Source organism: Podarcis erhardii, assembly GCF_964252035.2.
Source record: "Podarcis erhardii genome assembly, chromosome: 8".
Taxonomy (NCBI): domain Eukaryota; kingdom Metazoa; phylum Chordata; class Lepidosauria; order Squamata; family Lacertidae; genus Podarcis; species Podarcis erhardii.
In genome coordinates, this window is record NC_138499.1 from 50,653,572 (window position 1) to 50,674,089 (window position 20,518).

A 20,518-nucleotide genomic window follows, 5' to 3' on the forward strand; every position below is an offset into this window, starting at 1 on the left:
CTGCAGGAAAAGTAGATTAAGGTTGCAATCCTATACCTACCTACTTAGGAGGATGCCCCAGAGGGCTCAGTGAAATTTAATTATGAGGAGACATGCACAGGATTGTGCTGCAAATTGCATTCATTTGGGCATTACATATTGATTTGTTTCATACAGATATTTATTAGCTATCTTTCCAGAATTAACAAATTTAAAAGCCATCTGACACTAATACCTACAAACATGCGCGCACACACACAATGAAGTTCCATGATTCTGAGCACACTTTCATAATGTCATGACACACACAAAAACTGTTTTCATTTCAAATTAAAAAGGTAAAGGTAAAGGTCCCCTGACAGTTAAGTCCAGTCACAAACGACTCTGGGGTTGCAGCGCTCATCTCGCTTTACTGGCCAACAGAGCCGACATTTGTCCGCAGACAGCTTCCGGGTCATGTGACCAGCATGACTAAGCGCTTCTGGCGAAACCAGAGCAGCGCACGGAAACGCCATTTACCTTCCCGCTGGAGCGGTACCTATTTATCTACTTGCACTTTGACATGCTTTCGAACTGCTAGGTGGGCAGGAGCAGGGACCAAGCAACGGGAGCTCACCTAGTCGCGAGGATTCGAACCGCCAACCTTCCGGTGGCAAGCCCTAGGCTCAGTGGTTTAGACCACACTTTGCCGTTATTTTATATCTACCTGATGCCTGGGGGAAGCATGACATAGCTTGGGTGAAATGAATCTCTAGACTTTCAAACTGTGATTTCCTAAAATGTAAGTCCATGTTCCACTAAGCATGCCAGCACAGCAGTGCTTTACATAATTACCATGTTTTATAAATTCTTTGTGCACCTGTCAAATTATAATTGAATAATATCAACAGAAAGACTTCTCCCTTGCTGCTAACTCGGTGCTTGTTATTAGGTAAGAAACCAGGGGTAGCATAGAAGTAAGAAATGAGATATTGCTATTCATTTTGAAATGGTACCTTTTCTGGCTTGATTTCCTGAACCATGAGCCATTTCTGGGTGCTACCTTGGGAAGGCACTGGTTGTTTTAGTCACAGAAAAAAGAGGTTCTTTAATGGGTGGTGGGGCACTTCTTGCAAGGGCCCTTGGGAAAGTAGTACGGACACTCTCTTTGTTGTATTACTATAGATCTTTGCTGAATAAGAGCCAGGAAAGGAAGAGTTGTTTGTTGGGTCCTCCCTGTGTGAAAGGCATGTTGGTTTCATATATACACTGAACGTTTGTGGTTACCTGGAATTGCAAAATAAAACCACCAATATCATAATGGCATTCTATAAACTTATGGTGTGGAATACTGTTTACGGTTCTAGTTGCCTCATCACAAAAAAGCTAAGATTAAGGGCAAAAAAATTATCAAGGAGATAATTTACAAGCCTGTAATATACCTTCCTTGTTCAATATGTACTTGGCTAATATGCAGTACAATTTTAAACAAACTGTGAAACAGTATTTTGAACTGTAACAGCTGCAAATTTACCAGCAGAAGTCTGCAGCAAGACACTGAGTCATAATCACTACCTTCGGTGTTTGTATTACTTTGCTTCTATCAATCCAAATGTCAAAATAAACATAGTTCACTGGAACTAAGCTGCCATTTTCAAATTATACACTGAAGAACAGAACAAGGTACACAGAATATTTGTAAAAGACTACATCCCCACCTACCTGCTAGTGAGTAATTCCTGTAGGAGTCAATGGATTTTATTCATAAGGGTACTTAGAACTGAAAGCAGTGGTTTCAGATTGAGTCCAAGTAATGTTGCTAAAGGAGTTCAAAGGTGTAGCGCAGAATGTGTCCAAGTCAATTATCTCTATCGGGGTCACTTAACATAGTAGGCAATGGTCTCCAGTACTGGTATCCAATTAGTGGGAGGCAATTCAGATGCAGTAATATTTCATCTAGCTGACTTCCACTACAGAGGTTTAAACCCCAGTTGGAAACATAGCATGTGAATAGGAACGCCACAAATAAAGATTATAGCAGGTTGCAATGCTGAAAAGCCTTTGGACAGCACATAATCAAAAGAAAGAATGACCCACCACAGGGGGCCCTGATTTGAGAAAATAGTGCTAAGGACATGGGTTACTATTATCTTCATTATTTGTGGACCATTGGCAGATAGCATAATCCAAAGGCAGCATTCTACAGTATCAACAGTAGCTTCAGTTTGACAACTTTCAATCCAAAGCATTCTTCTTTGGATTACTGTTTTGTTATTTTTGTGACAGCTGTATCTTGCATTAAATGTTTCATTCTCAAGTCTCAAATAATGTCCTCCTCTTCAGCTCCTTCTTCATGGTTTCCTTTATTCCAACTGCCTTTACCATCAATTCTAGTTCATCCCTCACTAGAAGGGAAACAAATAATATTGATAGACTTAAGCCCTCTTCAGGCATTTGGAATTTGTTGTAATGCCAGCATGTGCATTGACTCACTCCACTCCCAGCCTTGCTGAACACAACAAGGGCTGAAGGGGGCTGCAGTATAGATGATCAAGAATATGCCAATATAACAACATTGTTCCTAATGTATGTCAGAAGAAAGAATGGAATGTTTTACATCTTGTGTTTGATAGTTTGAAAGAAAGATTTATGCACAAACATAAAGTGGCCTGAAAATCTTTTTGGATTTTGTCCACTCTGTTCATGACCTCAGAAGGTGGTGGACTCTCCTTCATTGGAGGTGTTAAAATGGAGTTTGGATGGCCATCAGTCAGGAATTTTAAGCTAGATGACCCTGGGCCCCTTCCAACCCTCTGATTCCATGACCCCTCCTCACTACTTGCTGCTCCATTAACAGCGGCTGCAATACATATGACATGGGCAGAGTGGGTGATATGATATCTAAATAGGTAAAATAAAGAGTAAGAGAAGATACTGCTGTAAAAGAAACTCTGATAGAGTGTAAGAAATATGCAGGTTGCTTTTCAAATCACAATTCTCTGTTGAAATAATTGAGTAGCTATGATCAGTGTTGGATCCAGAAAGTCAAGCATCAGTACACTAATGAACATCAAATATTGCACCACTCAGATTAGTATCTGTCTTCCAATGCTGAAGACTAGGAATACAGGCACAATTTTTGAGGAATGCTCCTCCCAGGGAGGCTCGCCTGGCACTGTCTTTGTGTATATTTAGGCCCCAGGCAAAAACATTAATCTTCTACCAGGCCTTTGCCTAATTAAACAATCAATGGACTTTTAAACTGTATGGGGAAGTGCTGTTTTTGTTTGTTACTATGATGTATTTTTATATTGCAAACTGCCCGGTGGTTCTCAGGTGTAGGGCAGTATAGAAATTTAATTAGTCAATAATAACAATAGTTATAATAGGCTGCCTCCAACAAGCTGGAAGGGAAAGACCCATTCCCCACCATCTGTCCATTTCGTAGAACCATACATTTATAATTAAATACATAACCAACAAGAACCTTAACAACAGGCTTATAAAAAAAAGATTCCCTAGCAAACTACTGCTTTCAGTATAGAACTAAAACCAAAAACACAATGCTTAAGAGCTGATTCAGGCATTTTCTGGTATAGGAAGGTAGTACAGCCAATACACTATCATTATCATCTGTTTTTGTTATAAGGTGGTCTAAATTAACTTTGAGTCCATTCGACTCCCAGAACTGTTTGAAAACCAAAGTGTGGCTTTTGATTGGCTGCAGGAGCATCCAGAAGCCGTGGAAGCCATGCCGGACGTTCAGCTTCTGAAAATCGTTCAAAAACCGGAACACTCACTTCTGGGTTTCAATCATTCAGGAGCCGATTTGTTCGGGAGCCAAGGCATTTGGCTTCCAAGGTATCATTGTACTTCATCTCATTCAAATAGGTATCTCAGACATAATCTCCACACAGGGGCACCAACATGGCCCCAGATTGTGGGTGCCCAGCGGTGCATGTGACGTAATATGACATCTGACGGCACGTTACGTCACATGCACTCTAGCAGCTCCTTGGGAGTCTCGGAAGTCACGTAGAAGGCCTTGTGAGGTCTCGGGTGTCCAAAGCACCATGGGGCTTCAGATGTGACTTCCAAGGCCCTGTGAGGCCTTCAATATTACCTCTGAAGACCTGTGAGGCCTCCAATACAACTTCTGGGGCCTCATGAAGCCCCAGAAGTTGCGTCAAAGGCCCGGCAGTGTGGGTGCCAAACACCCACACAAAAACTGTGGGTGTCCGGGCTCCCAACAGTTGGTGCCAATGTCTCCACACAATTTGGGGAGGCTTCAGATTGGGAAGATGTGTATATATATAAGGTGATAGTGGGGTATGAGCCATGCTTCTTGCTACTTCAGGATATTCTCTTCCCAGGCAATACAGAATAATAAAAAATGAAGGCACGCACACATCTACTTTTCTGAGGCCCATTATAACTTGTAGTTCTCACCAACAGCCACACTAAAAACAAGTGAAAGTGATGAGATATTGGGTACATAAACTTTAAGTACTTTCCCAAATATGATGGAGAAACACCCCCAAACATTATTGTGTACTTTGTTCACCCAAAGAGGTTGGGGGAACACACCCGAGTATGACTGTCTCTACTTTAGCAATGAAAAATGGGAACGTGTAACTGTGTCCCCTGGCAAAATCAGCCTCTCAGGCTATACAATATCTGCTTTGGCAATTCATGACTGAACGCCCCTCCCCCACACACAATTTTATGAATTTTTATAAAAGCAAAGGGTATTTAACTGTAACTACTTTTAGATGTTTTTAATTGTATTTGTTTATAAAATGTTTTAACTGTATTAGAATGTGTTTGCTTTGTTTTATTTTTAAATTGTGTATCTCTTTGCTGCCCTGGGTTCTTTGGGGGCTAACATTTTTAACAACAGTTCATTTTTAAGACTTATTTATTTATTTATTACAGAAAACCTTTTCACCCCAACACTTAAATATGCACTTGAACCCATAAAACGAAGCCAAAAGTGACAAAACCAAAGCATGCTTTGCTAAAACAAAAATGCCTTAGTTATAGCAGTGTCCAAAGTAAACTTTTGACTATGCGTAACATTCTTTTACAAAATAAACTCAAGACTTTTGCCAGCAATAACCTATATACTGATGTGGTATTAAAAGAAACTTGGACGCTTGAACTGGGAGACAAACTGTCAACCAACCACTAATTGGATTTTATGATGTGAGTCACAGCTTAGCAATTTCCTAGAATTTAATCACAGTGCACCCAAAAAGATCAATTAAAGAACAGCCTCAGAATTTGTTAAAGCCCTGTGTAGCATGGGGCAAAACAATGATCTCAGTAAGTTCACCAGAGAATTTTATGAATGAACAAAGAAAGGATTTTTAATGATAAAGGCAAGATTCATTTCATTCCCTTTCATTGTTTTTTGAGTAGCAACTAAGCTTTTTAAGTGAGCTATTAGACTCTGAGAATATAGTGTTTGCTGCTGTTTACTGATTTTATACATGGATGTGAGTACTTTCTGCAATGAGTTAGCAGAAGGTATAACAATTTGGGCTACTCCTAGATGGGAGATGGAGTACAATTTTGTATGCCAGACCTGTATTTATTTACTGCACTTATACCCTCCCTTCCTCAAAGAGTCAAAAGTGGCTTACATACAAAGCCCATGTCGTCTCCCACCCACAAAACTTTCAGGACCAGAATGACTTCACCTAAGCAACTCAAGATCATCCTGTGGGGCAAACATAGCCCACGGTTCTTAAGACTTCCCAGTGAAGTACAAGACGAGAGAAGTTTATCACAAATTATGAACTTACAATTAAGCACAGTAACATCAGAATTTTACCCCTCGCCATAAAAAACACCAACATCCAAATAATGTTTATACTCTTCTGGCACAAAATATTGTCTAGGTTTTTAAAATTTGTCTTTCAGTCATATAATCTGTTTCAGGACTTGCTACACCAATTCACAGTGGTTTTAGGCAGGCTCCTAACGACTGAGCAGATGAAACCAATAGTGCGCCCGAAAGTCAAGAAGGTGGTTTCTACACGTGCTGTAGAGGAAAATGAGGGGTAGATGGGTTCGTCAACCTTGGAAGATAACCCATCTAGGAGAAGGTAAACTCTGATCCTAAATTTCTGCTGTCTTGTGGGACATCTTGTGGAAGGAGGCTAAGGAGTAAACCCAACGCAAATCCAGAGTAGAGTCCCTAAGACGGTTGGGTGGCGCCTTGTACACTTCCTTCATGCAGCTCCTGCAGTCAAACTGATGCCAAACGTATTGCTTTGCTTCCCTTTGGACCACATCAGCAAGGCCTTGTCGTCTTGGCAGCCCAGGACCTCCATACACACTGCCCCGGTCAGGCTTGCGCCCCAGGAGAAGTCACTTGGATGCTGCTAATTGCAGGTGTTTGACTTCACTCCCAGAGGCGCACTCCATTGTCTCTCAAGACAGACAGATGCCAACCACAAGGTACAGTGAAGTGAAAACAGTGTAATATTAAACCCTGTGGGAATTCTCCATGTGTGGGTACTGAACCAATGGTGCAAGTGTTACACTATATGGTACAGTTTAGAGGTGTATGGGAACTGTACTTAGTTTATCTATACTTTGCAAAGGGAAAATAGTCCTCTTAATCTCATGTCTTTATTCTTTGAACCCAGGCACACCCACTTTTTACATATAGGGCACTGAAGAAGGGGCAGAAACAATTCTAGAATGACTGCAGATTATAGCTTATTAATATTCTCTGTCTTTTCATTCATGCGATATGTTTAGCTGTTTCTTAATGTGTGTTTGGATGGTTCATCTGCTGGTGTAATACAAAGATCAAAGGACACATTTGTTAAATAAGTAGAATACTGATTGATTGATTGATAGATAAATGTAATCTGGCAAACAATGCTTCCATGTAATATTGTTAAAATTGGCTTGTTTGCACTTCAACAGCACCACTGAGAACAGCCTTTGCTCTCTGGATGCAATTATTAATTATAAAAAAGAACTTTACCATCCTGCTCCAGCATGGTGGAAATACTTTGTCAATATAACAGCAATAGAATCTATTAGGGTCTCAAACAAGTATTTTTTTGGGGGGGGGGAGGAGAAAATACTACTCATAGTTGTCTGCTTGCTTAATCGTCTGCGCATGCATGACCATTAAAAACCTTCTGGATGCACTACATGCTTGATATTTTATGGACAATATCTGAGTTGATGACAAATCATTTACCACCATTCAAATGGAAAGACATAAATCAGCACCTTTTAACCATCTTCCCAACACTCTCTCATGCACAAACAAGATAAGCCAGCCTACTGAACTCTTAGCATGTTCTCACTTCTCAAGAACTGCTAGTACTTTGCCATAAAATTGCATAACTGCCAGAGTTACACACACACTAAATAATTTGATCCTAGACTCAGATCTCTTTTAATCAACTAGATTTCTAACCATAGATTCCATTCCCAACCATAAATTCACACCCTGCTGTGACTTAAAGGAAACACTATTCCATCTCACCCAAGACTAATTAGGTGTTTGGGACACCTTCGGTGTTTTCATCCCAAAATACGTTGATGGAAATGAGGAAGGTTGGGCTGTCAGTAGCTCAATTTTGTCACACATGCACACACGTACCAACACAATACCTGTGGCACTTTCAGCTCCTTACCACTACTATTACCAGTGCTCTCCAGTTGCTTCTCTTCTGGATGAGGAACAGGCATTAGCATTTGCTCATTTGCCCACTCACTCTCTTGAGCCCAATAGGATGGCAATGGAAGGCAGTCAGAGAGGAGGATCAGTAGCAAGTGCTGCTGCCAATCCACTGCACCCAGGGGAGAGTGCAATTGCCAGATTGGTCTGAAAAGGAAGTAAGTGGAAAGGAATCTGGTAACAGCAGTGATAGAAGGAGCAGTCTCAGCCATCCAGCAGAAATTCTGTGAGGCTTCAGTAGGCTGTGTATTAATATCAGACTGGATAAGTTTGAACAAAGTTTAATCTAAAAAATACAATGATTGGTGCAGAGGGGGTTTGATAAAACAGTCAGTTGGTCTTCGGTATGGACACATTCACCTTGAAGGTCAGGTTTGCAGTATGGGACTATTCATGGCTCCAGCAATGCTACAAGGCAGCTGTGACCTAGAATGCATTTAACCAATTTCTGCTGAGTTGCCAGCTGCACTCAGTGCTGTAAGACAGACAGGGCTACTATCATCTATGCTCTGACAACTTCTAAATTAGACGATTATTGGTTTTGCTAAAAGTTCAAGAAACTCCAAACACCAAAATCAGAAAAGCTAGTCCTCCAAAAATGTACCATTTAACAATCAGTTTAGCAATGAAGGCAAGGACAATTAATTCAAACATTTCTGGAAGATCCAGATTGTGAAGAACAATTACTGTTTTAGTAACTATTACCCAGAATTGATTAATGGACCTGCACCATTACAGAAACTCTTAATAACAAGCTCTGGTTTTATTTATTTTTTGCTTTGTTTTTATACTTTAACAGTGCAAAACACAAGCACTCTGATTTATTTATTTATTCTTATTAAATTTATATTCAGCTCTTTCTCATAAAGGAACCTTGCTGAAGAGTCTTATGTCAGAAAATTGCACACATACTGTGTGTATGTACTGAGATTTGGTCCAACTTAGGTCTGACTCTAAATAGATATATTTGAAATCAGGACAGCCCACACAAGAAGTCTCTGTCCTCTGGTGCTTCAGGGCACAACAACCGTCTCTGTGATCAATGCAATTTCCGCAAAGCACTGAAGGAAGCAGAAGTCATGCTAGGCTGAAGAAGAAAGGACCACAGCCTTAAATGCCATTCTCCCCTACTACCTTGGAACTGGACAGCTACCACCTCTGAGGAAGCCAATCTCAACCTTCAAAAGTATTTTGCAGCATGTAAGCAACTTCTGTTCTCAGATGACTTTCAAGAGGACTCTTATTTGAGCTTCAAAGATCACCAGATTTCCCCAAACTCATTATACAACTTCAACAGAAACTAAACGGCTGAAAATTGTTACACGTGTATTCAGGATTCCAAACATTCTAGAGAGTTTCTATGAGACAGGAAAAATAGTGATCTATCTCACAGACCTGGCAGGTGGATGAACAAGACAATTTTAAAAGCATCTTCATAATTAGAAGTGGGATATAAATGGTGAATTCCAGAGCAGATCCATGGAAATTAATCAAACCTTTCTGATGCAATGCAGCATGTGCCTCTTTGTATCAAATATGCCTGCGAAATGCCCATACACACCATTTATATGAGCAGTGCTACTTCAAAGTGCATTTACGCTTGTAGCCTACTTTTTTTGGTTTTATATATCTATATCTTAAAAACAGGGAAATTGTTCCGCATCAAGCCAAGCCTGTACAACCTGCAACTCACCAAGCAGAATGCAGCCCACCAGCTGTGTATGGCAGCCAACCAAAAGGTCTCACTAAACCTCTCAATTTCCTTGCTTCCCTGGTACACTTAAGAACAGGGTGATCACTAAGCACATGGCAGAACAGAATACACGGCTGGTGGGCCCAGTTCACAAAATGCAAGCATGCACTTCAACATCCAAATTTTAGGCTGCATTAAACAATCTTTTACTCAGAGTAGACCCATTGATATTAATAGCCATCACTCACTTAGAACCATTAATTTCAGTGGGTCTACTCTGAATGAAATTTAGTTGAATACAACAGAATCTATTATTTAATTTAGCCTTGAGCATGTAACAATTTGTGGTTTTAAATAGGGTTAGGTGGCATTCTATTCTGCAGACAACTTTCAATCCAGCCTTAGTTTTCCTCCTCGGTGTGATTTAAAAGAAGCAAGAATATCCAAATTTCATCTGAATGCTGTATCTCCCTAAATACCTGGGGGAAATGGAGGGGAGTGCTTAAAATCAAATGCCTAGTGTCGCACCATGGTCAAATAAATACAGTACAACTTTCATTCATTCGTGTTCCCTTCTGAACTAACTAGGAGAGGTTCACGGCAAAAACTAAATAGGTTGGGAATTTTCACTAGGGTATAATGTCTGAACCATTTCAGAGAGTGAGAGGAGCAGTTTCTCATCTGAGAAATATAAAGATGTGACCACAGCCATTTTCTTCATTGCCCACTTCAGATGTAGAACAAGATCAATGTTGTTTGCAACAAAGTATGGGAGAGGTGAGCCTTCAAGCAAGAGAAATAAGCTGTGAATAAATATAGTCTATTTATTTATTTAAGAGGAAGGAAGTTTACCACAGCAGACAAATTTCAACTAGCACCAACTAGACAGTCTTCTAACAGTGAAGAGATTTATGGCACTGAAAGCAGTGCGACAACAAATGGTGGCATTGTCACAGTTCAGCTTGCTTGCCAATAGTGTACTGAGCCCTTTTAAAGAGCTCCTTCAGACATGTTCCTGGCTAGCTGCAGTACTGTCTACATGGTCAATCCAGACTCTCTTGCATATTCTTCAGCAAGGCCATATCAACGGCCAGATAATGGGAAACGGCTGCAACTACTTTTTTGAAAGAACTAAAAACCTGGCAAAGTTTACAGTGGAATGCATCTTGCCTTTATGTTGAGCGTAATAACAAAAACATATACCTAATGATGTAGTGGATCACCCTCCCCGCTTTTTATGATGACATAATAAAACACAATTGTTTAAACTATAGTACTATTTAAAAGGGGAGGCCCAACAAAGTGTTCTAATGAAAAACAGATGTACATAGTTCTGTGTCTGCTACCATTTTATTTTTCAATATCTAAAAATGCCAACAAGTCACATTAACTTCCCCCTTTGCTCACCCTTGAGTATGCTACCATCCCCTGCATACAATCCAGACTCCTTCCAACACAGCACAATTAACTGAAATGCAAGTGATAGTCTTCCTTTTCTTTGCTTTTTTAGATAAATGAAATACAAAGAGCCCTTCATGTGTTATCAGTACGATCTAAGCTGCTGCACAGCTACTGAGGACATAACTAGTTGCTGTGTACTATCAATCTTTCCCTGTAAAAATAAAACAGAAAATGCTTCTCATCATACACATAGAGATGATGGCCTTATTGCTGATAGCGTAGGTTAGCATCTGTAGTGATATCACACACAATCTACTGTGTATTGGCAGTGGCAGCCCCCGCCAAAGCCTAGCTTACTGGGGTTGCGTGGCAGGGGACGACAAGGTCCTCATGGGGTGCTGTTCCATAGGATTCCAAAGCCCAAGGCAGCTGCTTCAGTCTACCTCATTGAGCATGTCAGCTCTGTGTAATGGACCCATATGATGACACATTACATCTTGTAAAATCACTGGGAAAAGATGGAGGGAAAGTTTAGACCTTCCCTGAAAACTGTTCACAGTTTCCTAAAAAGGTCCACATCCGTTTTTAAGAATCACTGCTATAAAAGCATACACTCATTTAAAGTATTTTTTCATTCCCACTTTTGAAAAGTGTTGTTTTTCAAAACTACCATACTGCTACCACTCAGGTATGGAACACCTCAATTGTGAAGAACACACACCTCTGAACATGAACCATTCCCACACCACTGAGTAACAACTCTACACAAACATACACAGAATGGACTGAGGCATATCTGAGAGGCTTTCAGGCAGACTTGTGCTCTGCCAACTCTTATTTAAATAATAATAATTACCCAAATATTTGAGGTACTATGAAAGCAATTAAGAAGGCTGGGGTGACTTCACTGCCCCATCTTCATCTTGTTTTTCTGTAAGATATAAACTTACGGGGGGAAACTGTCTTTTGTGCTGCCTAAAAGCGGATCCTGTGATAAAAAATGGGCTGAATGTGGAGTGAATTGCCCCTGGTGGTAATTTTTATTCCACTGTTGGTTCGCAATTTGAGACTTATGTGAATTAAAGCTTCAGGGTGAAGCAAACTTTTGAAGATCTGCCCTTAAATCAATTACTGCAGCAACTGGGATTTAATAGTAATATTAAAATACAGAACTCAGAGTATTTAAACTCTTTAAATCAGCCAGATCTGTAGTTTTCATATGTGAGAAGTATTGCAAGTAAATAGGAAGACAGGGAAATTCATGCACGCAAATGAGAAATCCAGGTGCAATGGAAAATAAGAGGAGAAACAGCTGTTTGTAGAAGAACAAAATGGCACAGGAAGGAAGAGAAAAAGTGAAGATCAACGAAGTACAGTTTTAACATTAAGTAGCCCAGGGAAATCATCACCTTCCAAAATCTACATCAGACTGGAGGAAAAAGAAATAATTTAAGGAAGAATTAAATTAAGTGAACTGTATAAAGCCTAGTTACCCGAATAAACTAGTGAGTGATGGGAATAAAAATAGTGCAAAGGCTAAACAGAAGCATGCAGAAAAGCACAGGAAGTCAGGAAGGTAGAAAGCAGTGTTTCCTCCCTCATTTATTTTATAGCAAGTTTGCTTTGTGAACATTTGACTGTGATTCACCACTGAGGTATGGCAACTTCAGAAATAACAACAAATAACCCCACTTCCTGTTCCTTTTGAGACAGACAGAATGTGTGTGCTCATGTGTTATAAAAGCACACACATGTATGGGAAGACTTCACAATAACTGTTTTCACACGAGTATCTCTGACACAGTCTGCAGCATAAAACCAGGACCAAATCACAGTTCATCACACAAGCAGTGAGATAATAGTGACTGTAATATTAATTTGGATGCAATAAACGCAGGTTCAAACCTTAGCTAAAAAGTTTACTAGGTTACCCTAGGCAAGCCACTAACTTCCAGTGTAATCCTATCCACAGGATTAAAGGTAAAGGGACCCCTGACCATTAGGTCCAGTCGTGACCGACTCTGGGGTTGCAGTGCTCATCTCGCTTTATTGGCCGAGGCAGCCGGCGTACAGCGTCCGGGTTATGTGGCCAGCATGACTGAGCTGCTTCTGGCGAACTAGAGCAGCGCACGGAAACGCCGTTTACCTTCCCGCCACAGCAGTACCTATTTATCTACTTGCACTTTGACGTGCTTTCGAACTGCTAGGTTGGCAGGAGCAGGGACCGAGCAACGGGAGCTCACCCCATCGTGGGGATTCGAACCGCCGACCTTCTGATCGGCAAATCCTAGGCTCTGTGGTTTAACCCACAGCACCACCCACGTCCCTATCCACAGGATTGTTATTAGGTTAAAATAGCTTTGAGCTTCTGCAAAGAAAGTATGTGAAAACACTGGCAGTGTATCTAGGAACAGGCATGTGCAGGGGGTGGAGAGTAGGGTATTCTTGCCTTGGAGGGTTAAGGTGGCTGGGCCCCCCCGCCAGGAACCAGCTGCTTTTTTAGTTTCAGTTTATAACTTTATTCTAACTAGACTTCCACCCTGCACCTCAGACAAGCTCTGCAAGGGCTTGCCTAGGATTGGGCAGGTAATTGGGTACAATTCACCTTTGGCTAGAGAGCTACTTTGAATATACAGTGGTACCTCAGGTTACAAACACTTCGGGTTACAAACGCTTTGGGTTACAGACTCTGCTAACCCAAAGGTATTACCTCGGGTTAAGAACTTTACCTCAGGATAAGAACAGAAATCGCACACAGGTGGCGTGGCGGCAGCGGGAGGCCCTATTAGCTAAAGTGGTACCTCAGGTTAAGAATGGTTTCAGGTTAAGAACAGACCTCCAGAATGAAATAGGTACCACTGTAGTAAGAATGCTCATTTTCCACCCAAAATGTGGCACTACAGAAGACATTGAAAATAGCCAAGACAGATGCACAAAAGTCCAGATCTAGTAGTATTCACTAGACAATCTGGTACAATGGGCTGAAACTGGATTTTGAATCCCTTCCCCTTGAAGGGATATTAGGAACCAGAAAGCTTGGGTGGCGCATATTCCTTCTATGACAAAAACTAAAATTGCTGCTGCCTGCGACTTCCTTTTAAGAGTGGACGCCAAGTTACTACGGTAACTAATGAGTGATATCTGGCCCACAGCTTTCTAGAGAAATTAAAGCTGTCCCTCAACACTGATGAGCATTGCCCAGATGGATTATCTGAAAGTAAAGTTAGCCAGTATAAAACATTAAAAGAAAATAGTACTGTATTAAAATTCTGAGCTGGAAGATTAGGGATGGCTGTCAAACATTAGTAGTGTTTTGCTTACAGAGAATTACGGTGTTTAGGATGTCAATCATCCTTCCTGCACAGAAAGGGCCAGAAAAGAAATCACATAAAATGAAGATCATAAAAAGATTTTGAATCAGAAAACTGCACCCATATTCCCCTTAAGGTGCTCAATCTAGCCACTCATCTGTCATATTTACCATTTTAAGAGACACTTTAGCCCACATCTAGACATTTACTGCTGGATTTTTGTTTGGTTTTTTGCTCCGTTCTTATAATTTTTCTATAATAAAAAGTGTCTGACAGATTTAGCAACATTGTGAATTTCTAACACATAGAACCTTTCATTTTTCGCTTCTGTATTTTACTTGCAAAAGCTCACCAGGAACTAAGTCCACACATTTACTATAGGAACCTTTCAAAGAATAATACACTGTTTCCCCCTTCACATCGGTCTTCTTAAATGTATTGTCAAAAAAGGAGAAGTATAGGTTTCCCCCATGAGTGAAATATCATGGATGGACTGCATGATCCTATTCTATATCTCTCAAGGCTGAATTCTCTTGCTGCTGCTTCCGAGTTTGGCAGTGTGGGGAGTGCTGTAGGACAGGGCCTGTCCCACAAAGGTTATTAAAAGAAATTGAGCAAATCTTCACTACTACAGTAGACTGTGTAAAAACACATAGTGTGCAATGCCTGTCAGCTTCCAGTACTTTCTCAAAGAGTGCATGTGAGTTAAACAAAGACCTTAATAAGTTTTGTTTATTTGTTTAATCCAGTGTTATGCTGACAGACAATTACAGTGGTACCTCGGGTTACATATGCTTCAGGTTACATACGCTTCAGGTTACAGACTCCGCTAACCCAGAAATAGTGCTTCACGTTAAGAACTTTGCTTCAGGATGAGAACAGAAATTGTGCTCCGGCGGTGGCATGGCGGCAGCGGGAGGCCCCATTAGCTAAAGTGGTGCTTCAGGTTAAGAACAGTTTCAGGTTAAGAACGGACCTCCGGAACAAATTAAGTACTTAACCCAAGGTACCACTGTATTATTTTCTACCTTAGACATGAACATGCAGAGTTAAGCCAATGGGGGGTTTAAAAAGTACAAGAACTAAACTAATTAAGTTTTACCTTGATTCTTAGTGAAAGGCAGCGCACACAACATAAAGTGTGGAAAAGGAAACTGGGGGTATAATTCAATGTCATGTATTTCAGCTTGCCAGATGGAACAGTCCCCTGCTCCCTGCACAGTTCTAAGGGTTCTCTCAGCCTCCTACCTACAACCCAATTTCAGAGGTGTGGAAGGAGGAGAAGGGAAAACTTCATTGCACGAACAGAAGTCATTTACTCAGGGCTTCTGCTGATGAGTCTTGTCCAGTGAATCCTGCCCTTTAGTTCAAAAATACATGAATATTTTGCTTATTCAACAGAAATTAAAGGCAAAAAGTGCCATTTAAATAAGTCCTGTTCATTCATTTCAATGGATATACTATGAGTAAAACTTAATTGAATACCATCCAAAGAAACTGGATTAATCAAACTGCAATTACTTACTGAAGTGTTTGGTTTGTCCATAGTTTCATTTCTCTCTCAGATATATAGCCCACTATTTTAAAAAAAAGGGTTTCTGTAGCAACTTAATTTTTCAGTTGCATCTATCTGTACCTTTTTTAAAAGCCAGAAACAGGCTTACCTTGCATTGTTGTTTTTGTAGGTTCCGAAAAAAGAGGAATGAGTAGCAGGTAGATGAGGTAGACAAATGAGAGTCCATTGTAGCGGAACGCACATGCTGTAGAGAGAAAGAGAGAAATGCAGGGGGGAAGCGGATTAATGCTAATATTTCAGGGAAATGATTGCACATTCAACTGACCAGTGTATTGACATACATTGCATTTCCATTACATTAATTTGATCTACATTGAAGTGCATTTTTCTTTTATTGTATTTTATGCCTAAGCTCTTACATTTTGTAAATTTATTAGGCAGTCTTAATACAGAAGTGATTAATAAACTAACTTATTATCATTACCATCCACAGTGTAGGGTTATCAAGGTGACTGCAGCAAAAGGAAAAGGAAAAGACAATATACCTGCACACAGATTATGCCTTTTAAAATGAGAATATAACAAAATCCACAAACAACCAATTAAAAACACAGGTAATTTTGACTCAGAACTCATCTCTCATTTAATAATTAATGGCTAGAGAATGGGTAGGCAAACTAAGGCCCGGGGGCCAGATCTGGCCCAATTACCTTCTAAATCCGGCCCACGGACGTTCCGGGAATCAGCGTGTTTTTACATGAGTAGAATGTGTCCTTTTATTTAAAATGCATCTCTGGGTTATTTGTGGGGCATAGGAATTTATTCATTTTTTTTCTTCAAAATATAGTCCGGCCACCCACAAGGTCTGAGGGACATTGGACCGGCCCCCTGCTGAAAAAGTTTGCTGACCCCTAGGCTAGAGCAAGAAGCTGATTGTATTCTCTATGATCGTAGGGTTGGAATTTGCTATTAAGATCTACTGTAAGAAAATTCATCTGAGTTCCCCATGTGTAGACAAAGTACTGGGAAGATAACATTTTGATTGAGCTGTTTTTGCAAGGACAAACTTTCAAGTGTCAGGGCAGCCCTGTAAATTGACCTTCCATAATTTCTAATGACGAAACATTTATGCTAACCATTGAAGATACTCTTCTGTGTCTAGGAACATTCAATTATGCTCAATACCTAGCAGGTCAATAATCAATGCTAGATTGTAGTCCAAAGAACAGAAATGACCAAACCATAAGTAAGGATGGCATTATGATTTGGAGAAAATATTTGACTTCACAGTGAGCTATATCACAAATTTATTGTATGAATTCAGAAGAGTTGTTATTAAGCCCTGTGGCTTATTAGAGAAATTGGAAAACTGAATAACCCACCAAGATAATTAAATAAAGCTTTCTCCTAAAGTGATTTGTGCCTCAAAATGCATTTAACACATTATTAGTACTCAAAGCTTTTAATCTAAATGCCGTATGCACAACAGGATCATCCTTTTATCTCTCTACTGACTGCAGTGCTCAGTACTGCTACTGTAGAAACTTTTCATCCAGTGGCGTGATGGGGTTACAACTGGAAAGGAGAAATCCAAAACAAGTTTCTTTCATGTGCAAACAACCTCTGCACATGCAAGGTCTTGGGATTGAAGCCAAAGTGTTAGCTGTAGTCAAAAGTTGTGTAAATACACACAAAATCATGCAAACATATGAACACAAATCAGGCTTTATCAATTTTCTTTTTCTTTTTCTTTATGTTGGAAAGCAACATTCATTTAATCAAAGCACACACACAGCTTAACCCACATAGAATTATGTAAGTAAATCCCAGTATACTAGTGCTTCTCCTGTAGCAGCAGTTCTAAGTCAACCTTTTCTTCACAAACAAGAAATAAGTTAATTGTACAGTGGGGCAAAACAACAGACAGTTCAAAGTTTTAATTTTTTATGGTCAGTATTGCACAAAAATAATATACTTAAAGCCACTGGACATATTTTTTTCATTGTCATTATTGTATTTTCCCTTTAAGAATATTGGTCAGTGAGACACTGAATCAAGCAGAAGTTTCAGTATATCAATAAATATGTGTCTCTGGGCTGTTCTGTATGGCAAAAATATGAGAAAAAAAATTAAGAGAAGGAAAAAAGCCAGCTTCAATCTAACGCCATGGCAGATGTTGAAATGTTATGAGGCCTACCACATTCAGCCTTTTCTCGTCAGATAAGCCAAATGCAGAGGTGTCAGTGCATATTTTTATTTATTTTCACAAAAACGTAACTCTCCTCACTTAAATCAATAATATATCTCATAACTGAAAATCAGGTTTAAATCTCAAAAACAATTCCTTGCAGAAATTAAGAGGTGGTAAACTAAAGTTGACATCTTTTGTTAATGTTTAGTAACAGTAGACCAGTGTTACCATTTCACTACTCTCATTCTTGTAATGAACCTATTTTGAACATCACAGAAACAGCTTCAAAAGCATCTGAGGCAACATTTAAATTATAAATTGAGTGGACATAATTATGCAAGTCCAGACAACAGAACTGAACATCACACATTAACATCCTAGTGTTAATTCCACGGGAAAGACCTATACATTCTGATTGCACTAATGCGGTTGGGTTATTTAAGTATTGACCTAGCCACGTAGGAGAAATCAGACTTCGTCAGGATGCAGATGGTGATGATGATGATGATGATGATGATGATGATAAAGGCCCCTTTTCTTAATGAGCAAAGACAGTTAACTTGTCCCCTCACCCCGCTACCTATTTTAGCCTAGCAGCCAACAAAGGCATTTGCAAGTGGACACAGGTTTCCAAATATACTTTGTCTTCTTATCACATAAGAATACTTATAGGATCTGGAAACAAATGAGAAACTGCACATAGGGGCAGATTCTTTTTTTTAAAAAAAGCCCTCATGGGGATCCCTGGAAGAAGCAAGAAATCATAAGCTGCATAACTTGCCATTTAGCACAAATGAAACTCCCTTCAAGTGAGCAACACTTTACAGAATAATGCGCTGTATTGTTTCCCAACAAATATTACAAGAAGGAAACAGGGTCAAACTGTATGTTAAGCAGGAATGGTGGATTTTGATTCCTTTCTGCAAAAGACGCCAGACACTTTAAATGACCTGACTGGAGATTGTAAGGAGAGATGTGGAATGAGGGGGTGGGGAGGATAAAGGAAGAGCGGGGAAAGTATTCTTATTATAGCTCTGTTGTATTATTGCCCATATGCAATAATGGTGTGTGAGAGGATATATGAAGTACCGTAACCAGGATAGGGGAGTTATAGGCCTAGCAGAGTAAAGTCATTAATAGTGAAGTCAGTATCCTCTCCCCCCGCCTCCCCCTGTCATTTGACAATCCTATGAAAACCACTGCTACAATAAAGTAAGGATCATAGCTTTGTAACTGGTCACCAGAATGCATGCCCCAATTCAGCTTAATGTTAAGGCCGATATAAAGTCACTTTAAGCAATTGTTTAAAAAATGGCAAAACTGGGTAAAAATGCCTGGAAACAAACAAAGGTAAATTCCGTCTTGCCAGTATGGGCAGAATTGTGCATGGCAATATATTTCCAAAGCATGTTAAGATGGAGAGAATTATTCTTGCAGAATTTGTTATTCTAATCCAGAGCTTTCTGAACTTTTCATGTTGGTGGCACACTTTTTAGACATTATTTCGCGACACACTAATTCAGTTTTACTAGCAAAAAGGAGATTAGACTTACCCCTTTCCAGCCCCAGGAGGATCGTGGGGAGCATTCGCACAACACACCCACACACTGCAGTCAACATACAAACATGCCGCGACACACAGTTTGGAATGCTCTCTTCTAATCTGTTTAAATTTACATGTAGCAAAAGGCTTGATTACATATTCCTCTGGAGCAAAGCCATTATAATCTAACTCAGGGGTAGTCAACCTTTATATACCCACCACCCACTAATGCATCTTTCTTGATGGGAAAATTTCTTTACCGCTCACCAATGCTTGATGGAAGGAGGATTCAGCTTGTGCCATAGAACCCCCTACCACCCACCTAGAATGCTGAAACATCCACTAGTGGGCGGTAGGGACCAGGTTGACAACCCCTGATCCATTATATATCCATTAAGAGGGCTGAGATTTAATTCAGGGAAATAGTGGAAGGGTTTAGTACACCAATAACGGAATTCCACCTTTGGGAGAAACAATAAAAAGAAAAGATTAATATTCATCACTTGCTGTTTTAGGAAATTTCCCTTCTTCACATAGCACAGAGTTAAATTGTGGAATTCTTCCACAATATATGGTAGTGGCCATCAATTCATATAACTTTAAAGAAAGAGTTGGGCAAATTCATGGAGAATAATGCTATCAATGGCTACTAGTTCCAATAACTATGTGCTATTTTCAGGATCAGTAGCCCACCCACCAAATATATAAGCATGTATTTACAGGTAGCAGATAGGAGAGTGCTGCTTCTATCTCCCCAACTGAAGCTCCCATCAAAAAGTGGGGCAAAATTACACACAGCCCATGTGGCACGGACAGCAGCAGTGACGCAGCTAAGAAGAGTGCCGGACGCCATTTTGACCACAGCCCACCCTCAGAGCTTGCAGCTCTCACAAGGGAGCACCCATGATCATTTTTTTTAATTAAAAAAAACCCATACCCTTGAAAACAAAACAAAAAATCACAGCAAATATTTCATCATCTCCTTGCAAAAAATGTCCTTTAATATTAAAGCAATATATTATTCTATGTGGTAACATATTTAACACTTTTGAAAAATGAGATTAGTGAAAAAAATGCCACCGAGTAATCTCTGTGGGGGCAAATATACCTTTACACAGATTTTGTCCATGCATAAATTCTGACCTTTTTACTGAAATAGCCATTACTCGTTTTGAGTTCAGAATGCTGGATAAC

General features: G+C 39.9%; 1 protein-coding gene across 7 annotated transcripts in view; it reads right to left on the bottom strand.

The window, feature by feature from the left end:
* Nucleotides 1-20,518, bottom strand: part of PIEZO2 (piezo type mechanosensitive ion channel component 2) — a 195,823-nt gene that overhangs the window by 141,686 nt on the left and 33,619 nt on the right. For all 7 annotated transcript variants that reach the window (XM_081873517.1, XM_081873521.1, XM_081873520.1 and 4 more), the window contains exon 2: nucleotides 15,739-15,834. In XM_081873517.1, the coding sequence (XP_081729643.1) occupies nucleotides 15,739-15,834 (96 nt within the window). The remainder of the gene's footprint in view (nucleotides 1-15,738; nucleotides 15,835-20,518) is intronic.